Here is a 19,775-nt window from a genome sequence, read left to right on the forward strand (position 1 = left end):
ATTTCACTACTGTTTCTTGGCATAATCATGCTTATGTCATCACTGCTTACGTATAAGATATTTACACACCCTTAGACGTCTTGTGGTACACAAGTGTGCAACGGCACACAGTTTGGTGACGTTGATCTAGAATCTAGACGTTTATCAATCGCAAATTTGAAAAGCGTAATGAATTATTTTGTTTAACGCCATGACGTGGACAACGAATTGTAACAACTAACCATCTCTCTTCATTTTATATGTACACTATTATGGTCACCGGGCAGCGCACGTGATAGCCAAAGTCGATACACGAGGATGGGGTCACCATTTCAGGTTAGGAACTACGTCACAATGAGCCATCTTTCAAATAATCCAATATATTATCAAAATACGCCTATAATAGAAAAAAAATCCAGAAAACGTTCACAAATTTCTTTGATATTTATTTAGGACTATTAACATTGTGATAATCTTCATATTTATTAATATCTAAAAAAAATATCGCCGTTTTCGTGGCAAAAGTCTTAGGTTATTAAAATAATATACTTTTTCTAGAAAAAAATCCGTTGGTTTTACTCTGAAATTTCGATTGATGAGTGATGACAAACTACGAGAATACCTCGGGTATTTTTGCAAAGATAAATTGATTATTGAATATTAATTACAAAAATAAAATAAATGATAAAAAAGTATTATATCTGTACCTCAAAAGATAACCACGGGAGTGAGAAAAAACAAGATTTTACGATTTCCAAAATTCCATAACTTTTGAATTAAGTGAGATAATTTCAATCTTTGTAGATTCTTTATAGAAGTTTCAACGTAAAATACTAATTTTATTGATAAAAAAAATTAAATTAAATAGCATATCAGGGACTACTAATTTTTTCTACTCTAAAACAAAGTGGACTTGAGATCAATATTATGTATCTTTTTTGGGTGATACCGTGTATGTTGGATTTGATCCGACGTTTCAGCTACCATTGCAGGAGCCATCTTCAGGGAAAACTGTGTGTTTTATAGAGAAATGTATGTGTTTATGTACTAGTAATTTGTACCGTGTCACAGTCAGCAGTAGGCACATTTCTAGTTTTGTAGGAAAGAATAATTATGTTTATGTACTAGTAATTTGTACCGTGTGGCAGTCGGCAGTAGGCACATTTATATTCGTTTTTGTCATATGTAGTGCTGGGAACCATGTTGAATTTAATTTAAGCCCGTCGTCTTTGTTTATATTATTTGGATGTCTGTGTATTTCAATTGCCTCTTTTATTATTCGTGCACTATAATTACTAGGTTTATGTAGAATTTTTGGCTCAAAGGCGAAAAAATGTCCTGCGTCTATGTGCCCTGGGTGCCCAAGTTTACACGCTCTTTTGTGTTCGTCAATTCTCTTCTTTGCTGTGCGCCCTGTTTGTCCAATATACACTTTATCACATCCTTGGCAACTTAGTTTGTACACGGCTTCAGTTTCTAGAGGATTTTTATCTTTTGGGTTTACTAAATGGTCTTTTATTTTTCCCACAGTCCCAAACGTTGTTGCAATATTTTGTTTCTTCAGCACTTTGGCTATCCTGTCAGTTACATTCTGTACATATGGCAGGTATGCAGTCCCTCTGGTAATATCTTCTTCCTTGTTTTTCTTTGTTCATTGCGATTTAATAATGTTGTCAATTTGTTTCTTCTTATATCCATTATGCTCCAATGCATCTGAAATTTTGTTGAACTCTTCGCCCTTTTCGGAATCTTCGCATATTTAGAAAAACAGAAAATGCGCGTACTAGAAAAAACATCTACATACAGGAAACTAAAAAGGAACCCAACCGATAAATTTGATGGAAAAACGAGAGAATTAGTGAAAACATCAAAAATACCCAAAGAAGTGCAACATACACTATTTGTGAAAGCCTCAAGGACACTCTCGATATATGGCCTTCCCAAGATACACAAAAAGGATATGCCCCTTAGACTTATAGTTAAATTAAATCATATTTATCAAGTCAGGATAGTCCAACGTGCGATTTATTATCTTAAAGAGAACATTAAATCACCCAGTTTCCGTCTTCTGGATAAACCTTCCAAATCAAGTGTATTCATTAAGAAGTCATAGTTTAAAGATTCAATAGGAATAATTTATGTACGAAAGTATGTTTATTTGTATGAAAATTTAAAGTATCTTCGTCGGTAACCGGTAATTGAACACGTTAAAAAAATATATTCATACAGAAAACTTAATTTTACTTTGTAGATAAAATTGAAGGTACACTTTCACTTTCCATCAAAATACGTACCCTGGATCTGAATTACAATAGGAAGTTAACGTTTATCTTAAATTGTATCTTTAAAGTAAAATTTTCCGTTTGAATAATATTCGTATACATTAATTTATAGTATACATACATATATTATACAGTCGGCCTCGTCGTGTAGTCGTGAATACGTTTGCCCATGCAGGAGGACTCAGTAGTATTTCTTCTCATTACTTTTCCTAGTAGTCCCTGGACTACTAAAAAAATATATAAATTTCATGCAGAGTTAAAGGGGATGCAAACACCACCATGTCCGAACATGCACTTAAAATAGGCAAATAAAATTTAGCGTTATGTCAAGAATGAGGGGGGGGGGGATTATGAAGGAGAGGGATAACAATACCTTAAATTTATGAGAAAAAGAAAAAAAACAATTAGATTTTGATTCTGTTAAACCTTCAGAATAAGTTCATGAAACAAAAATAGTTTTGCTTCCAAACATCAAGTTATATTATATTAATTTTTTCATAAATTTTTAACGCGTTAAAATTATTTTTTTCAATAAGATCTCCCTTAGCAGTAAACTTCCTAATTAAGTGTCCCTTTATTTTTAAGTTACCTTTCTGTAAAAAAAATCAAAATTTCCTGGAACGTATTTATTTTTTAAATCTAATATTCTGGAACTAAATTCAGCAAACTTTCTTCACAAATAATATTATTGAGATTTCTTTTTACTGGACACGTGCCGACAATAATTTGTTACTCTTCATTATATTTTCTATAAGGTTACCCTTTAAATTGTTTTGTTTACAAAACATTAATACCCCTAGGAAATAAGGCTTTCTTCGTGAAAATAACACGTTTTGCCTTTTAGAATTCACGTTTTATGGTTATCAACTAAAAAAACATTGTTTTCACTGTGGTTTCAAGGATACCCGTCTCTTCACCAGGACACTAATTGCACCAACATACAAACCCTACAATACACCCTCACCATGGTAGTTGCACGAAAATTTAAAGCCAGCGTGCTGATAGGATACATCAACATTCAATGATAGTTTGACTACAAAGTTAATGATTTTAATACCAAGCATATTTTATATACTATGCATATTTAAAAAAAATCTGCAACAAGTGTTCCTTGTTCCTAATTGACGTAAGCAAAAACTGTATACGTATCAATTTCCCTCATGAAATCGAACTAACAGGTGGCGGTGACCAAATCAGCAATTCATAAATAAATAAATTTACGAAACCTGTTTTACAAAAAATTTTATTTTTTTTATTTTAAAAATATTTCCAGTTTTGTTTTCCTTTTTGTAATCTACCGCAGTTCAAGATGTTAGGATGCTGATAATATTATGGTAGAGTGCTGATATGACACATGCTATTCAAAGCTAACGCCAACGCGCAGTGGTTTTTTTCATTTTTTATTTAATCGTGTTGGAGAAGGGAAGGAGTATGCATTTACCAGATATTTACCAAGATTGAGGAGGAAATTGAGCGCTACATCAATGAAATTCAGCCACATTTATGCAGCATGGTCATGGGAAATTTCGACAAAGGAGTGCTTATGTGCCAGCAAGCCGCAGAGACCAGTTATCGGATATGCTATTTCATACACAACCCTATGATGTATAATTAAAAACATGTGGCGCACTGACGGTGATATATGCATCGAAATAAGTAAAAGTTAATTCTAAATAATGCGATTGTTTTTATAAATCATTTATATTTTTTAGTTCATTAAACCTACAAAATTGTTTTAGCAATGTGCGGATCTGAAAAAAGATCCAAGAATTTAAGAATGAGTAAGAACATCCAAGTCTTAAAAATGAATCCAAGGAAATAGAGGACGCTTTCAGGAGCGATTCTAGGCAATTAAAACCTTAAGAACGTCCGAGCCATAAGAATGAATCCAAGTAAATAGAGGAGGTTTCTGATCTTGGCACTTAATAGAATGTAAAAATTAAACGATGGACGAACAACTCCGAGCCTTAAGAACGTCCGAGCCTTAAAAATGAATCCGAGTAAATGGAGGACGCTTTCAGAGGCGATTCTAGGCCCTGGCTTAGTCTCTGGCTTAGTCTTAGGCACTTAAAACCTTAAGAAAGTCCGAGCCTTAAAATTGAATCCGAGTTAATGAAAGACGCTTCTGATCTAGGCACTTAAAGGCATGTAAAAATTGAACGACAGACGAGCAACTCCGAACCTTAACAACATCCCAGCCTTGAGTATGAATCCAAATAAAGGGAGGAGGCTTTTGATCTAGGCACTTAAAATAATGTAAAAGTTAAACGATGGACGAACAACTCCGAGCCTTAAGAACGTCTGAGCCCTAAAAATAAATCCGAGTAAATGCAGGAGGCTTCTGATCTAGACGCTTAAAGGAATGTAAAAATTGAACGATGGACAAGCAACTCCGAACCTTAAGAACGTCCAAGCCTTAAGCCTTAAGAATGAATCCGAGTAAATGGAGGAGGCTTCCGATCTAGGCACCCTTAGAAATGTAAAAATTGAACAACAGACTAGTAACTTCGGGTCACAAATATCATTAGGAGGAAAAGCGGTCTGACTTTTGTTCATACGAATGTTTTCCCGTATTTTCTCTATACCTCTATCGATAACGTGCTCTCGTTACAATTAACGTCTCCCTAAGGTATTGTTTTTTTGGTAAATTGTTTTTCATAAAAGTTTGAACTATCGAAACGTCTTTCCTTTCATCCCCTCTCCCTTTTTTCAACTATTTCTCCCACAACATCAAACGTTTCCCCGTGATAATCTCGTATCTAATAATCCGTGTATCTAAGGGTTACCTTCTAAAAGCATGTGTTTTCAAGCCAGCATGATGGTTTTATGTTTTTGTGCAACAAACGTTTGATTAACGGGTGATAGGAAGGAATGGAAACGTTTGGAAGAGTCCTTTATCCAGCAGTGGAGTGAATAACGCTGAAGAAGAAGAAGAAGAAATAGCACATTAAAATGAACATCATTTTTCCACTTTACATAGAATACCCCTGAAGTGATTTTTCTTTTTTAAATGTATTTTTAATTTTTAATTTCTTATAAACACATTTTTTTTTAACAAAATAAACTTAAATATTTAAAATTACGTATTTTTTGTTTTCATTATCAATAAAAAAACATGCGAAAAAATCCATTATCGAAATGAATATAAAATATATTGTTTAAATTATCTCCTTATTTAAAAAAAAATAATAATTAACGACGCAACGACGATTTGTTGAAATTCACAAACAGAGTTTCCCTACCCAAATCAATTCGCCTCCCTTTGAGCATATTCTCCACCCTTTAGCCCCCTAACCCCTCGATTAGTTAGCACCAGCGGTACTTACCCTCCACCATCGTTACGTAAGGCAAAACGTGATGCGATCTGGACAAAACAAAATACTTAATATGCTCTGGCAATGGCGCTGTCATAAACAAACAAGTTATACCCTATCACGTTTTTAAACGTCAGGATATTAACACGATTCTGCCTTAATGACGTAGATTAAATTCTTGTTATTTACTTAGACTGATCACTTTTCTTTTTTTTCCAATGGAAGTTGCATAGTTTTCGCCTTGCTCGTTATGTACAAGGCTTTTATTTACTGCAAAAGGTATGTTCCTTTTAAATATTCTAACCTTCGCGTGAGGATCTGGTGGGATAGTCAGCTGTGACCTTGTTAAGAAACTTCTCAGAATTTTCTTTATTAAAAGAAAACCACAGAAAACTCATTCTGGGAAAGCCGGACTATTGACAGACATTAACAGACTTTCCGTTCAACTTTGAGAGTGCTCGGCATTTTGTGGTATTTATTTCAACATTTACTATTTTTACCATGCATGATATTACCTCGCGTGATAAGTTCTCATAATATGACTTATTGCTGTTACGATATCCTCTAGGTCTTCATCCAGACTTCTTTATCGTGGCTCTGGCCGCATTCGCTCTATGCTAAACGTGGGACAATACGTCAAAAAATGAGGGACATCTTGGAGTGTCTCATTATCACATGGACAGCTGTTGATTTTTGAGAACTTAAGACTGTTGTCTGGTAAAATGAACGCAAAATTAGGAAATCATACGATTTTGCCATTTTAAAACGAATGTTTTTTTTAATCGCGCAATAATAAAAAACATAAATTAGATAAAAACAATATTTTTTAAAGGTATTTCTGTTAAAAATTATACTTAAAAGTTTTATGTAACTAAAATAGAATTACTTTTAGACCGGCAGATTACGCCATTTCAAATTTAGACTGAACTTAGGGATCTGGGATCTCAATAAAGACTAAGCATTGAACTAAATTCTTTTTTAGAAAATGAACGGTAACGTGAGACGAAGACCACCAAGGAAATCGTGGCACGATAAGATAAACCAAAATCTTAAGTCTGGTCATGTCAAAAGCAGACAGAACCAAAGGACATGTATGACAAGATGTATGAATGTGGAAGAAGCTAGGAATAAATGCCAGGAAAGACGTGTGTGGCGGTCCATTCTCTATGCCTACCCTTACGGGGGAATGGCGTGATAAAAATGGTAGTAGTAGTAGTAGTAGCAAAATTAATTAAAAGTTAAGGTTTTTTTTATTAAGATTTCATTGACTTTTTATTAAGTATTTATTCCATAAAAAAATACAGTAAATGGTATACATTTGCATCATATTTACACTTAAGCATAACGTTTCAAGAAACCTTACGTCTTTTAACATAATATCTTTATTTTTACTTATCACATTTACCTAAAATTAAAGTACATGATTCCAAACATTTTATCACGTTTCAATCATAAATTTGTTTATTTATTTCATTAATATTATTTTAAAAATTGCAGATACTTTTTCCCTATTTCTAAACTTCTTGACTGCCGTAAACCGATAAATAATTCAAATATAATAAAATAAATATAAACCAATTTTCAACCACTTTTTTTTTTACCGACCGGTAAGCTACACAAGCTTCTTTATCAAGATATAGTTAACTTATGAATTCAATTCTATTTTATTTTATTTTAACAGTGATTTCATAATATTACATCGATACATAAGAGCTTAAAAGTCAAGTCTTTTTGTCATGCTGTTCTTTTGAAGGTGATATACGATCTTTAAAACTAGATTGGAGTAGACTAAAGGAAGTATATTAGAAAAAAATAATTATTAGTGGTTAAAAATAAAGGGCATGAGCCACTGAGAGCCTTTATCACGCATGCCTATTTTACAAGGCATCAGGTTCTCGACGTTCGGACCGTACACTGCTGATTGTTCTTCGGCAGTTTATGTCAGAACTTCGCAACGCGAACCTGACTCAGGAGGACGCAAAAGAGTTGGCAGCCGATAGAGATGCATGAAGGCTCTTTTTGATACCATATGCTCCAACCAGGGAGCGGACATGGAATGATAATTATGAAAAACAAAGTTGTTTTAAATTTATTTTATTATAATTAATAACCACAAAGTTATTGCTATTAATAATTTTTTTATTGAATATTTATATTCCTAAAGCAACAATAACTTTACATTAAATAGTTTTTTAAAAGAAAAAAAGACTTAAACACGTATTTTGTTTCCACTTATTTTTGGTATTTTAGTGATAGCTTTTAATTAAACCCTGTTTAGCTTTAAGTTTACACACATATAATATATTTAATGTGTATTTTCTTATTAAGTTGTTCATTTATAATATATCTTGGATTTTATTCTGCTTTCGTAGACCGTACGGCATCTAAGCTTTCCTACCCTCATAAGGTAAACCCAGATCTGTTTATATGTATGTAGAAAAGCGAGCGGCGAAATATTAACATGGTTGTTGAAATTGATGTAGAAATACGTTTTTAAATGAATATTGTTATATTTTGATTTTTCAATAAACAAATAAGTTTTCTTGTGAAAACTTCTTATGAATTGTGTATTAGAAGTTAAAAACAACAACGAAGTGTAAAAAAAACCTGTACATGATTATCATTATAAAAATGTTATCATTTTTACATAAAACTTTACTATTTAAATAAGTACTTTCCAAACAGGTTTTCACAGTCACTTTTATCAATTTGTATATTTTTGGGATGATCCCGTGAAAGTTGGATTTGTTCCGATGTTTCCGAAATTGGCCAAATTAAAAAGTCGCAAGCTAAGAAGAAGATTATTGAAGATGTTACAAAAAGGACTTCATGCCTACCATACATATGAAATTTTATTGACAAGACAGCCAAAATACTTAAGAAACAAAACTTTTTAACATTTGGGGCTGTGAGAAAAATAAAGGACCATTTATTAAACTCTAAATACAAGAACCCCCTGGAAACTGAAGCAGTTTATAAACGAAGCAGCTAAGGATGTGATGAAGTTTGCATTGGACAAACAGGGCGCACATCAATGAAAATAATTGACGAGCATAAAAGAGCGTGTAAACTTGGGCACCCTGAAAAATCTGCAATAGCGGAACACTTTATAGACACACGACATTTTTTTGCCATCAAACCAAAGATTTGGACCCATAAATAACAGGGTACGAATAATAAAAGAGGCAATTGAAATACATAACCACCCAAATAATGGCTGAAATTGAACTCAATGTGGTTCCCGGTACTATACACTACAAAAATAACACGAAATGTGCCCGCTGCCATCTGCGACACAGTACAAATCACTAGTACGTAGGCACATATTTTTTCTAAAAAACGCACAGTTTACCTGGAAAGCAGCTCCAGCAATGGTAGCCGAAACGCCGGAACGAATCTAACTTATACGTGATCACCCAAAAAAATACATATTAGTTTAGTATCGTATTTTACAGTTTCCGTAAAAATGTCTAGGTAGTCAAAAAGTTTAAAACTTAAAACACGTAAGGAATTTATTTACATACGTACATAATATATATAATAACATCAATATTTTCCGCCACAAATAAGCAAACTCTGTTCCTAAAAAATTGAATTGTCATCAACGTTTCGCTGTGTCTATTTCTTTTATATCATCAATGTCTTTTGCTTTATCACTGGGGTCATCTTCACTCGGCAATTCGCTGGGGTCAAATTTGTACCCCAGAGTTTGCATCTCTTTGATGATCTTCAAGTTGTTTTTCAAAGAGTTAAGCCAAAGAGTATACGGAAAGTCTTGCCTAGTTCCCCCGTATCTTTCTGGTAGGAACTTCGGCGAGATGTGCTTGTGGAGGGACTCCATGTCTGACCCGTGGAAAAAGATCTTTTTTCTCATCCTCTCGTTTAGAAGTGGTTTGAAGACGGAGTAGACGGTGTCGAACACCCAGGACTGGTTCACGATGTGCAGGGCGTGGGTTTTGATCGGGAAGCATGTCTGAAATATAAAATAAAGTGAATTATTTATTATTCTTACCTTACCAATTTTTTCCAACATTTTGGCAGCAAATTGAAATCCTTCCATGGTTAGATTATTCTTAAGAATTCTTTCGGCGCCACATGGACTTATAATTGAACGTAGTTATAGAGAAAGCAGCCAGCCATAGAAAAATGAAACTGAGATAATAGCACTTTCGTAAAAAGAGTGAATAATCAAATCTACACAAAAATGTTTTTGACTTTAACAAATGATGTAATGAATACATTTTTTTTATATTACAAACAAGAATCTAAATATGTATTTGACCAGTATAAATGATTTTTAAAGTACCTTAAAAATTTTCCAGTGATGTTGGTATTTTCTAAAAATTGAGAAATTGCATTTTTGTGATTGACACCATTTTCAGAAGGTGATTAATACAGTTTTTTGTATGAAAGTGGACTGGCTGTTTTTAGCAGAAAATAAAACTGACCTTAAAGCACCCGAAAACACCAATATCTATTTTTGTCAAAATTGTGGATTGGCTGCTTTCTGCATAACTACGTTAAATTATTCTACTGTTTTTTTACAAATAAAAAATTCGCGCATTTTTTCCGCATGTTTTTTTTTATTAATAATAATAAAACCTTTATATATATTATACTCCCAGAAGTGCTGATTGGAGTACAGTACTCATTTTGGACGGTACATAAAAAAAAAATTTCGTGACAATACATAATATCAGTTAATACAATCCAAAATAGTAAGAAAACATAATATTTGAAACATAAAACACAGTATTGTACACTATCTATATAAATTATACTAATAACTGTCACTATCAAAAAGATTTAAATAATATTTTTTGATTGCAACACTTTCAGACTTGCTATTCGACTTTTCGTATTTTAGTTCATCACGCAGTTTATAAAATTAGGAATAGCCAATATTTTCCAGAGACTTTTTGCCGAACTTCTTGAGCAAAATTTAGATACATGAAGATTTTTTGAGTTGCGTGAATTGAGGTTGTTAAATATCATGATTAAACGTGTATTTAAAATTTGTGTGAGCACACAAGTTTGTGATATTCAAAATAGTGTTGGTGATGTAATTCAGTGGCATTACCTTAAAAGGAAGTATTTTTGTCTGTCGGTAAATATCCTTGACATGGGGATCCCATTTCAGTCCAAGAATGTTTCTCAGAGCTCTGTTCTGAAGAACTCAGTATCTTCGAGATCTGATTTTTTTGGCGAGACCCCATATGATAGATAGGATAGGTGGGAATGTATCATAGTGTATGAGACGGCAAACAAAACGGGGTTAGGAAGCAAGCTAAGAAATCTATGCAAAACGCCAGCTACGTTATTTTATTTTACATTTTAAAGCAACGTAAATTATTTTCAACAGAAAGTTTGGTCCAAACAGACTTGTTAAATGCCCTATTCCGCTTAAGGGTGTTGTGCACCCAACATAAAAATTTCATATTTAAATTCATTTTAACCGAGAGGGAAAACATTATTGAAAAGGGAATATGGAAGTCTAGGCAATCCAGCCAGTCTGCAAGCATTTTACATTCTGCAGGCATACTCAAACATTGTTTAATGAAAATTTCATTAATGTTAATTTTATTTGTAGTTGAATATTGCACATTAGTGTAATAAGTGACCGGACGAAAAGAAGAGTATGTCTCGAAACTGGTCAAAATAGAAAATTCGGTTAGTGGTTGTTAATAAATACTTTATAAATAATTAATAATTGCTTTAAATATTTAAAAAATAAATTTGTCTTGCAAAAGTAAAATACTGTTCATTAAAATAATAAATTATTTCTCTGTTTTTATCCCTTTAGTCCATTTAATGTATGTAAGCAGCTTTGTTTATGTCGTATTAATATTATTATTATTTATTAATTGTATTCATATATGGTCTAAGCCAATTACAACAGTTATTTGAGGATACATACTTACAAAAAACTGAACAAAAATAACATAAAGCTGTATAGCAAAAACAAACAACGGCAATCAAATAATGGTTTTCAATATATTCATAAACACGATGCCAATCCATCTTCATCTTACACTGTTTTAGTGGCGAAGAGATCTTCAAAAAACCGGAAGATGTATCCTAAAGAATCCCAAGTTATATGACGAATTTACACAATCTGGACTTAGGGGCATAATATGTAGTTTCCTTTTTAAAAATTTATTATCGCTATCGGCACCGATATCAGTATCAGCGATACTTATCTATGAACTTCGGTAACGTATAGGCAGAAGCGTATCACTATCGATCCATCCCTACTTACAACCATCAGCTGCACCACCCGAGTGGCGACCGCGGGGGTGACTTGCCAGGCGTGTTGCATGGACAGGTTCTCCAGGTCGAACAGGCACACCCCCCCGAGAACCTGGGCCCTCTCCTCCAGTATCCCCAACTCCAGCACCATCAACGTGGCCTTGAATAGCTGTTCTACGGAGTACGCTGAAGGGTCCCAGTTACCTGCAAATTAGATATGCTTCATTAAGAAGTGGATATAAGACTACTCTCATCTCAATAAAATCTTCGTCTATAGAAATGTATGCATTATTTATTTATTACTAGTAGACCTGACAGACGTTGTCCTGCCCGAACGTTAGATTGCCTGCTATTAGCTGGTTGAACAAACTTTTTTTCGTAAATAAGGTCGCAGGTTATTTATTTTGGGATTTTTTTTAGCTATTTATATATTCGTAATAAGGGTAAGTTTTTCGTTTTACCCTCGTATGTGATTGGTTAAAATTCCTCATTGTGCTCACATCAAAATTTTGCAAAAATCACTGCTCTAGTACCATATTCTAGAGAGCCCTCTAAAATAATGATACTCAATCCATGCCCAACGCGAATTAAGTCATTCTTTAATCGCCAGCCGTGTTTTGACATGAGCTTGACATTTACTTCAAAACCAAAATAAATTAAAAGTAAAATTCCTGATTGTGTCTGAAAAAAGACTCTTCATTGAAGTGTAGGTACTCAGGTACCTGTTTATAATTGAATTCCAAAACTAAAAGTTTTTGATATTTAAATATTGAATTTAATTAGGTACCTAGGTATTTTTTTAAAGTTCAATTCTAAAACATAAAATAATTTATTTTTAAATAAAGAATTCTTTTTGCAAATGACAAACTTTGTGTTAATTACCAACAGTGGTGCATTTTGTGTAAAAAATCGGTTTTTCTAAAATGTATTAAATGTCAGTTAACATTATTTAAGCATAACTAAAAATCCATTTAAAATAAGTTACTATTTGGAAATTGTAATGATAGTAATCAGTTCAGTATCCATTATGAATAATTGATGTACAAATATAAATTATTTACAAAACGTTTACAAAAACGTTGAAATAGAAACTTTTTTAACATACAAAAATACAACGTTCGAATTTTCGGAACATGTATTTTAGTCGAATGCAGCCCTGGAAGTTAGATGAAAAACACATATTCGCTCCTAACTTTTTTTTCTGATGAATATATTGAAGATATTTTTATTTACAAACCGAAGTCACGTAAATAAGATTATTTTGCGAAAAATCGCATGTAAATTGATCTGGTAGTTATCGAGTCTATAATGGACCAACCTACATACATTCATTTTTATATACATAGACGTATTTCATTGACAAAATATATACTTTATTTGATTATAACGTATTCCTTACTATGAAATCTCTTGCCGAGGAAAACATTTTACAGATTTTTTTACAAATATCGGCGTTTGCAAGAAAAAAATTCAAAAAAGATTTTTCCTCAATTAATCTGGGTGTTGTAATTTTTTCATAATTTCCTACCATATCCTCTTTTTCTACCTGTAGATCAGTCTTCAAAATAAAGACTTAGCGGGTTATTCCTTTTTTAAAAAAATATTTTGTTTTGAATATATATTTTTTATTTTATTATTATGTTTCCTTATTATGTATGTCAACATTTTACAACAAAGATAAAGAACACTTCAGAGAAGAGAATATAGAAGTCCAGGCATCTAAAGAGCTTATGACCTGTCATTGGCTGGTTTGAGTGACCACATTTCCATCTGTTGATGTTTGTCAAGCGAAAAAATGAAGGAATATTGATGTTCAGAAAGCGGCAAAACGGTGAATGTTACGCAGTGTGTAAAGTTGCTACATAAACCAGCCAATGATAGGTCGTAAGCCCTGTAGATGCCTGTACTTATATATTCCGTTATTTAAAGTGTTCTTAAAATAAACTAATTACAACAGGGATGGAAAATACCTTGAAGAAGGAAATAAAGAAGTCTAGGCATTAACAGGGCTTATGACCTGTCATTTAAGTGGCCACTTTACACACTGTATAACATTCACTATTTTTGCATATATTCGAACATCCATATTTCTTCAATTCTTCTATTTGTTGATTTTAGTGAAGTCAAAGAGCTGAAACTTTTATTATTGTGAAGAGATTCATCTAACTGAATTATTTCACATACTAGGCAACACCTGAAAACAAATTTTCAATTTTTGAACTTCTTGAACCAGTGGATTTCATTACAATACTTGAGTTTTTTCAAGTGTTTGTAGACAAAATGTTACCAATAACCGCTTCTAAGGGCGTTAAAACAAGTCATTGACCACAAAAATTTGAACAAACCCAAAATATTTATTTTTATTTTTATCGTTTGAGGATCGTTCAGAGGACATACAACAAATAAGGTCCTGTTTTAACACTGGAAATTGTTACCTAATTAGGACCTGAAACAACAAGCCTCTGTACATTGTAAAAACACTTTTTGCTTAAGTTAAAAATAATTATACTCCTACCATGATATTGTGTTTTTTTGTTGCATGTAACTACCCTTTTAGCAAGAGAAAGCATTTTACTGGGCTGAATTATCGATACATCTAATAAAATTAAATTGAAAATTGTACTGCTGTATCTACTATAATAATAAAAGGCTTTTAATGAAATTTTCCCTCCCAGACAGAGAGTTGCTTCGTTGAAGAACAAAATAAGGTCAAAATTTTATTTTTTAATGTATCATAATTTAATTATCTCGACTAAAATGATGTTAAGAAAAGATAAGTATATGTAAAGTGTATTTTAAATCATCTTAAGCTAAAATCTAAAAACTAGTGATAGAAGATACTCTTTTGTTAAAAATGTGTGGAAAATCATTTTTATTGAATTACAAAATATCTGCTATATAATAACACAGGTTTGAATTCTGAAAACATAATAAATAAAAAAAACCTGTTTTCCAAAATTATATTGGTCTATACATTAATTGTACAAAAGTTAACATTTAAGTAAAAGAAGGGTTGAGAAAATATGAATGTTCAAACATAAGCAGAATGGTAAATGTTACACGGTGTGTGTAAAGTGGCCACTTAAACCAGCCAATGACAGGCCATAAGCTCTGTAAATGTCTAGACTTCCATATTACCTTCTCTCAAAAATGTTTCCCTCTCTATTGCAACAAATTTAAAAATAAAATAAAAATATTTATTGTAAATCGTAATTTTCATAAAAACATCTGTGCTTGAGCGATTCCTTTTTAATATTTATATTTTAAATATTATTATTACACTTTTTTTTTAAATATTTTATTTTTCCAAGAGAGTTATTAGATCTCTTATTATTTACTTAAATATTCCAATTTTCAGACCATTTCCTTAAAGTCGTAAATAACTTGTGCTGGAAAAAAAAATCAAAAAAATATACACATTTTTGTACATAAACATCAGTTTTACTTTGTACCGTCTCGATATATACCGATGTAGATAGCGTTTGTAATTGCCGTCCGGGTAAGCTATTGTATCACAATTTTCACCGTCTTAATTTTTATCGTGTATTTTATGACAAGGTATTTTAAATGTGTTTTATTGAACTGAAACTGATATTTGATTAAAAAATATTTACAGGGAGTATTCTTTATACTCTCGTTGGATCATTATTTCGTGAAAGCGAAATTACGTGCGCTACTTTCGCTTTGGGAGATTCTTTTGTTTTGTTTGTCAGAAAGAAAATTGAAATGAAAGAATGAAAATTACGCCAAACATAAAATTTATTAATCAAAATCAACAAACTCGTTCCGGAGATACAACTTAATTGAGCGCGCGCCGTGCCCACACAAGCCCAATACAATACAACAATTTAGACCCCCCCGTGCAGCGCTATAACGCAACCTTGCGAGTTGCCCTCCGCTCACGTTTCAAAACAACATCGACAAAATAAGCTATCTAGTTATTTTTTTAGATTTTCTGTAATCTTTATATTTTTTGCCCCCGACACCCTCGAAAGTAAACAAATATTGGTCGTGGCAAAATATTTTATGGTTGAATTTCAAAACTTTTCATGATCAATTTTCAAATTAAGAATTATTTTTGCAAATGTCAAACTCTGCTCTTTTCGCCAACAGGGGTGTACTTTATATAGAAATTAGATTTTCAAAAATGTATCGAACCTCAGTTAATATTATTTTGGTATTACCAAAAATTCAGTAAAAAGAAATTAAAGGATAGAAATCATAAGTAATTTAAGGAAATAATCTAATTGGGGTCTATAAAAACAAAAATTGTTTGTAAACATTCAATAACAAACTTTTTATACACAAAAAATTGACATCCTTCCATTTTTTTTTAATATTATACATTCTTGGTGAACGCAGCCTTTGTGTACGATGAAAAAAACATTTGAGGGTACTATTTGCAAACCCGGCAAAATCCAAAATCTAAAAAATGTGAGATATTAATTTAAACTCATTCAGAATACACTTTTTTACAATAATTATAACACTGTCAGTTAAAAATATGGCTTTATTTGTAAGAACTTGACTTTTTAATTATCAAGGTTGTTGCAAACATGGCAACCTCTAAGTTTAAATAAAAAGTTGAAGTTGAGTATTGTATCAGTTTTTGTGATTTGCTCAAAATAAAAAAGATGGATTTTGCTGGGTTTGCAAATAGTTCCTCTTATTTATGCTCCTAACTTTTTCAATTGACGATATTAAGAGTCATAAATATGCTAGTGGAAAAGATCTACACTTCGCTGAAAACCGCACGTAAATCGGTCTTGTAATTATTCAGTCCGTCGAGGACACACATACGAGCATTGCCTTTTATATGTATGTAAATTAATAAATTATCGTTTCTCTTTCCACACCCTGTGGTGTGCGGGGCAATGCATTTGAATGCAATCCAGGAACAATAAAAACACCCTTTTAAATCAATATATCTCTACTCTGCTAAGAATCGAACCCAAGAATTCAAAAATGGTAAACTAACGCTCCACCACTGCACAACGAAGCGAAATTATCTCTACACGATTTTTTTTTCGGGATTTTTACCTGAAAATCGAAAACACTCGTCCAGCGTTCTGGTTCTATTTTACGCACAGAACTGTATTTTTTATCCGCCTGGACGTAGACGTAATGTATTAGTAAGAAATAATTAAGATTATTACCTATTCTATACATCATCCACCTCCTTCCATCTTGATCCCTGTAGGGTGGTACTGACAGAACATTAGCATCCCCGATAAACCGGAGGGATAGTGGTTCTACTCCTTCCTGAATATCCGGATTGTCTTCCTTGAAATCGTAGTAATTACAAATCTGAAATGATAATTATCGAGAAATATTAAATTACACCCGAAAAATTGACTCCAGGTAAATTGCCAAATGACGGAATTTCATCTCGTCAAAATGAATCAATTATTTTAATTAGTATTCTTATACGAACAGCACTCTATATAATTATTTGACATTTGCAAACTTGAAAGGTTAATTAAAACATCCTTGAAACATAATATGAGTTTATAGCAGCTTTCATCCGTGGTGAAATTAGGGATGCCACCTTTCAAAAAGGGCACGCTCGGAGATTTCCAAAAAAATACTTTTTTCATGGTTTGTGGTCCCGTGGCTAGTGTTGTAGACTCACGGATCAAAAGTCCGAGGTTCACACCCCACTCTACTACAACTTAATTCGGCAAACGCAAATGTTTTTTTTTTATTTTTCAAAAAATATAAATTTTAAGAGGAAAAATTTATTTACTTATCTTACATAAATAGAATAGGCATTACAAATTACAAAACAATTTAAACAGTGCTGGTTTTTTGGTTTTTTGTTTTCTTCAAAAACTTTTTTAATTCTTAGCAATTCATGTTATTATTTATTTTATGAAAATAATTGTTGACAAAATAATTATATATTTTTTTTATTTTGTAGATACGAAATAAATATTAATGTTTCTACCTCTATAATAGAGTAAAAACTCGTGTTTAGAAAAAGAGTTCGTTTTACATAATTTTTTATTATCGAAAACCGCTTTTTTTCAATTAGATATTATATTCTAAAAGATACATTTTTTTACTGAGAGTTCAGGATAGGGTGAGTCTCAGGTGTTTTTTTTATTATTTTGATTTCAATATTTTATATTGATTTTAAGATTTCCGGAAGATTATCAAAAAAAATTTTCCCAACATATGTATAATGGAATAAATAAAATTACTTTGTTTTTATTCCTTCAAAATATAACAATAAACTACAAAGTTAGTGCTACAAACATCCCAAATTATATGTATAATGATTTCAAACTGCAGTTGTATTGAATCTATGCAAAATTAAATCATTCGAAAATCTAAGATTTCGAGAATTAAGTAAATTGGAGTTTTTTTTTCTTAGAAAGTTTGTCTTATTAATGTATTTTTGAAAATGTCACAAGTCGAGAGTACATCTAGTTCTTAAAAAACCGAATTTGAAGGTTAAGTTCCAGACTTTTTAAAAATAATTTTAGCCATTGTTTTCTAGGAAATCAAAAGCGGACGTAAATTTGTATTGTAAATTCCTTCCCAGCCTGTGAATCAATATTGCAGAATTTACTGTATAATTTCATGTAAACAGTTTTAATTCATTGTTAGTCTAAGAAAAATTCTCTCATCATTTTTTGAATAGAGAATGTTTATTTGTTTATTAGCTAAATAGCCTGAATAAAATACCGGGTATACGACTTAACCTTACATTTATTTTTAAAAATACAGATATATGACTTAGTGTATTTTGTAAGTTTGTAGAGCGTTAAAAACTTTACAAAACTGCATAATAAGGTCAAATCCGCATATTTTAGAGTTTACGTTTTTTACCAGTATACCAACGATAAAAATATATAAGTATTATTAGATTTACAGTGGATTTTTTTAAATTGACTCTAGTATTGTTAATACAATTCAACTTATTTTTTTATGTAATAGCTGTGAAAATCCCAAATAAAATACCTCAATAAATATATTCAATTACACAAATATAATAATTATAAATATAACAAAATATTTACCAGCCTATGTGATCGTTCTACAACAAAATGTCTGGCTCGTAAAAACCGCAGCAGAAACGTGTCATCCATCCTGTGTGGTGAACATTCTCCTCTTTCTAAAAAATAAAAGCACGAATTTTTTTAAGTTCGTTAACTTTGTTTGTTTTAACGTTTAAATCATTTTTTTTTTCATTCAACAAAAAAAAATAAGAGAAAGAACTTGTCTGAGAATGGACAGAAAATATAAAAAACTAGCGGACTCGACAGACGTTGTCCTGCCCGAACGTTGGCTCGCCCACTATTAGCTTGGAAAAAGACTTTTCATTGATAAGTAGGTACCTAGGTAATTTTGTGATTAAATTCCAAAACTAAAAATTGTTAATATTCAAATAATGAATTTAAGTAGGAACCTAGGTACTTGTTTATGGTTGAATTCAAAAACATTTTTATTTTTTATTTTTAATATGACATTCTTTTTGCAAACGTCAAATTCCGGTCTTCTCACCAACAGATGGGTGTACTTACGTAGGAAAACAATTTTTAAAATTATATTGAATTTAATATTATTTAGTATTACTGAAAATCCAGTAAAAAGAAATAAATGGGTAAAAATTATAAGGAACTTAAGGAAAGGGATTAAGATACACAAAAAACAAATGCTGTTTGTAAACATTTAAAAACAAACTATTTTTATTCACAAAAAACAACATCTTTCCATTTTTTTGTAAATGCATTCTCCTCGAATGCAACCCTGGTAGATCGATAAATAAAACATTTGTGCTTATTACTTGTTTTTTTACATTTTAAATTGAATATTTTAAAATCTACGAACACGCACAGCGCAAAGATCTATATTTCTCTGAAAACCGCACGTAAATCGGTTAAGTCGTGTAGGAGGAGTTCAGTGACATCACACGTACAGAGGAATTATATATATAAAGATAGAA

General features: G+C 31.7%; 1 protein-coding gene and 2 long non-coding RNA genes across 3 annotated transcripts in view; 2 read left to right on the forward strand and 1 right to left on the reverse strand.

The window, feature by feature from the left end:
- Nucleotides 1–3,223: 3,223 nt before the first annotated feature.
- On the forward strand, nt 3,224–4,940 carry LOC148278697 (uncharacterized). Its single transcript, XR_015823118.1, has 2 exons — nt 3,224–3,917; nt 4,001–4,940. It is a non-coding gene; the product is annotated as an uncharacterized LOC148278697 (long non-coding RNA).
- A 763-nt stretch (nt 4,941–5,703) lies between these two features.
- LOC148278698 (uncharacterized) lies at nt 5,704–11,818 on the forward strand. Its single transcript, XR_015823117.1, has 3 exons — nt 5,704–5,854; nt 11,166–11,245; nt 11,618–11,818. It is a non-coding gene; the product is annotated as an uncharacterized LOC148278698 (long non-coding RNA).
- Nucleotides 8,292–19,775, reverse strand: part of LOC148278699 (alpha-tocopherol transfer protein-like) — a 74,202-nt gene continuing 62,718 nt past the window's right edge. The window contains exons 3-6 of the mRNA XM_088230997.1: nt 18,850–18,944; nt 16,981–17,131; nt 11,835–12,028; nt 8,292–9,548 (exon numbers count right to left, since the gene is read on the reverse strand). Coding sequence (XP_088087123.1) covers nt 9,177–9,548; nt 11,835–12,028; nt 16,981–17,131; nt 18,850–18,944 — 812 coding nt within the window. The 3' untranslated portion in view covers nt 8,292–9,176. The remainder of the gene's footprint in view (nt 9,549–11,834; nt 12,029–16,980; nt 17,132–18,849; nt 18,945–19,775) is intronic.

The sequence above is a fragment of the Micrasema longulum genome, unplaced genomic scaffold (assembly GCF_059751315.1).
Source record: "Micrasema longulum isolate JH-2025_06_02 unplaced genomic scaffold, ASM5975131v1 h1tg000840l, whole genome shotgun sequence".
NCBI classification, from domain to species: domain Eukaryota; kingdom Metazoa; phylum Arthropoda; class Insecta; order Trichoptera; family Brachycentridae; genus Micrasema; species Micrasema longulum.